Source organism: Volvox carteri (assembly GCF_000143455.1).
Source record: "Volvox carteri f. nagariensis unplaced genomic scaffold VOLCAscaffold_4, whole genome shotgun sequence".
NCBI lineage: Eukaryota > Viridiplantae > Chlorophyta > Chlorophyceae > Chlamydomonadales > Volvocaceae > Volvox > Volvox carteri.
In genome coordinates, this window is record NW_003307547.1 from 1,537,957 (window position 1) to 1,540,524 (window position 2,568).

General features: G+C 58.5%; 1 protein-coding gene across 1 annotated transcript in view; it reads left to right on the plus strand.

The window, feature by feature from the left end:
- Positions 1-2,448, plus strand: part of VOLCADRAFT_103197 (uncharacterized protein) — a gene marked incomplete at both ends in the record, with an annotated part of 2,984 nt that extends 536 nt beyond the window's left edge. The window contains 5 exons of the mRNA XM_002946725.1: positions 93-218; positions 652-661; positions 1,194-1,459; positions 1,726-2,182; positions 2,369-2,448. Of these exons, the coding sequence (XP_002946771.1) occupies positions 93-218; positions 652-661; positions 1,194-1,459; positions 1,726-2,182; positions 2,369-2,448 (939 nt within the window). The remainder of the gene's footprint in view (positions 1-92; positions 219-651; positions 662-1,193; positions 1,460-1,725; positions 2,183-2,368) is intronic.
- Between the last annotated feature and the right edge of the window lie 120 nt (positions 2,449-2,568).

Genomic DNA, 2,568 nt, shown 5'->3' on the forward strand with positions numbered 1-2,568 from the left:
ATAAGCGAGCGCGGAATCAGTGGGCTCGCAACAAGGGCCTGTCCTTGAGCTCCATGGTTTTGCTAGGGAAGGGTTCGGGCTCCCCTTTCCAGGAGGGCTCGGAGGCAGCTCACCGCTTGCGGCTGATCAACCGCGAATTTTTTGACAGCTGCTACCTATCAGACCTTAGCACTGAGGAGAAGGCCCCGTGGCAGGAGTTGTACAAATTTGTCAAGGAAGTGAGTCCAACGCTGGCGCTGAGTGGCATTAGCTGATTGCAACTGGGCGCTTGTGGCTCGAGGGGTGGATGGTGGCTTGGGGAGTGTTAGGCGTTTGTGACCGCACTATGTGACGTGAACCTGGCGGTGTTGACAACCCGTCTGGCCTTCCCTTTCCCCGTTCCAACACGCTGCCGTTCTCCACCCAACTGGGCCCCCCTCCATCTTGATCACCATTCGAATGAGCCTTCCCATGCGTGTCCCTTCCCGATCCCCAGTGGGACCTGGTTGGCTTTTACATGTACCGTGTTCCTTACCCCCTTGCATATATCACGAATCCGCCTCCCACCCGCCCCCGACATTACCTATTACTGGCACCAGTGTATACATGGATAGCCCCACACCCCACCCCTGACAACTACCTGCCTCCTCTGCGGGGCCCCCCCGCCCACAGGAAGTCCGAGGTGAGCAACCTGTTTGAGAGTGCCTCGGTTCGCCATTCGCCATGACGCAGGAGGCATGTGGGCCCCTGCAGAGTTGCTCTCTGCTTTGCACCCACTGCTTTGAAGAAGTGCAAAGTGGTGCGAGATTGGGCCAGGGCGGCTGCAGGGAATGGCGAGGGAGGGAGGACGGAAGGTGGCATCTTGGCTTCGGCAGGGGGAAAGGATTGCCTTGGGGGGATAATGTACGGTGTGCTTTGCGGTGGCAGGACTTCAGTTACTTGACGCATATGTGGTATTTCTTACATGTGGTGTTGAAGGCACGCTGTATATGAGGTTTTTTTCGGCCGTGCAGGATCTTAAGGAATGCAGGAAAGATGCTGCTTGTGGCATGATGATGTTGAGGATGAGGGGGAGGGTGAGGGGGGCGGTGCCGGCGATGAAGGCGACAGGGCAACGGAGGAGGGCGCGGCAGGGCAACAGCCGCAGGGTGAGGGGCATGAGCAGCGGCGGCAGCATAGCCGCTGCCGTGGCCGCCAGGGCGACAACGCGACAGGTAATCAGGATGCATGGCGCCGTGCTGCGCTGGATGAGGACATGAATGCGATGGTGCGCATGTTGTTGCCCATGATGGTGAACAGCATCGGCTGCAACGTGGCGCAGAGCGTGGTGGCGGCGGTCGCACCGGAGGCGGCGTGCAGCGGCACGGTGGACGGGCACCAGCTGGCCATGATTGTTCTTCAGACGTTGGTGGCACGGCTGGACGGAGTGGCCAATATGCTGCTAGCCAACTGGTCACGTATCTCCTCGGGCTTGGAGGAGGTAAGGAGAGGCGCCGAGGGCAAAGGTGAAGGGGAGGTCTTTGAGGAGAGAGGATGGCGAGAAAGGGCGCTTTAGTGAATGTTATGGAGAGTTTGAAGACTTTGAACCTTACCAATCCCTTGGTAGAAAACTTCTGAGGCTGCTGCGGCTGCTGTGAAGCAATAGTTCTTGGCAGCCGTCCATGCATCCTCTCAGCAGATGCGGAGGAACCTTATACACCATCTGGTGCTTGTCGAAATCTGTGTGCGCCTGTCTGTTCCCTTCAGATTGAGTCCGCCAGCGGGGCCGCCAGCACGGTTGACCTGATGTCGCAGATGGTGAACCTGGCGGCAAGCATCATGGGAGGCGGGTCGCTGCCGCCGCCGTCGCCAGTCCCGCCATCGCAAGCAGCATCTGCGCCCCAGCCACCTCACCCACAGGCATCGCCAGCACCTGCACCTGCAGCAGCAGCGCCAACGCCAGCGGCGTCAGCTGCTCCCGGGCCCGTGCCTCCTGCAACGACTTCACCAGAGGTTCCATCTGCACCCTTGGGACCGGCAAATTCTCGTGGAAGAACCTTCCCAGAATTCTCCCCAAAGGCAGACGCCAGAAAGCACAAATTCGAAACTCAGCCCCATGGATACCTAGCTGACAAGATTGCAACATTCCTGCGGGCGCTTTGGCAGCTCGGACGCAATACTTTCCAAAAGGAGAGGACCTCGGAAGCCGCAGACGACACGGTTGGTAAGCGACTGCTTCAGTTGTAGGACACCGCCCAGAATTTCAGAATCATGCTTGCACCATCCATCCATGCAACGGCAAGCCTTACTGTTATATTTGTTCTTCCCTTCTTCGTTTCTTTGGAGTGCAGGAGATGCCAGACAGGAGGCTGCCGACATCGCCGGCAGCCTCGCCCATCCCCTTCCAGAGTCCCAAGCCGGCGCCTCCGCCTCAGCTCCGGGCCCAACATGGGCTCAAAGACCTGTTTGGCCTGTACAACACCACCATGAGCATCCCGCCGGTCGAGCTTAAGAAAGCGATCACACTGCTGCCTGCGCAGTTCACAAAGCTGATTCACGATATGTGTAACATTGGCACCCAAACGGTGGAGATCCAGAACAACAACAACC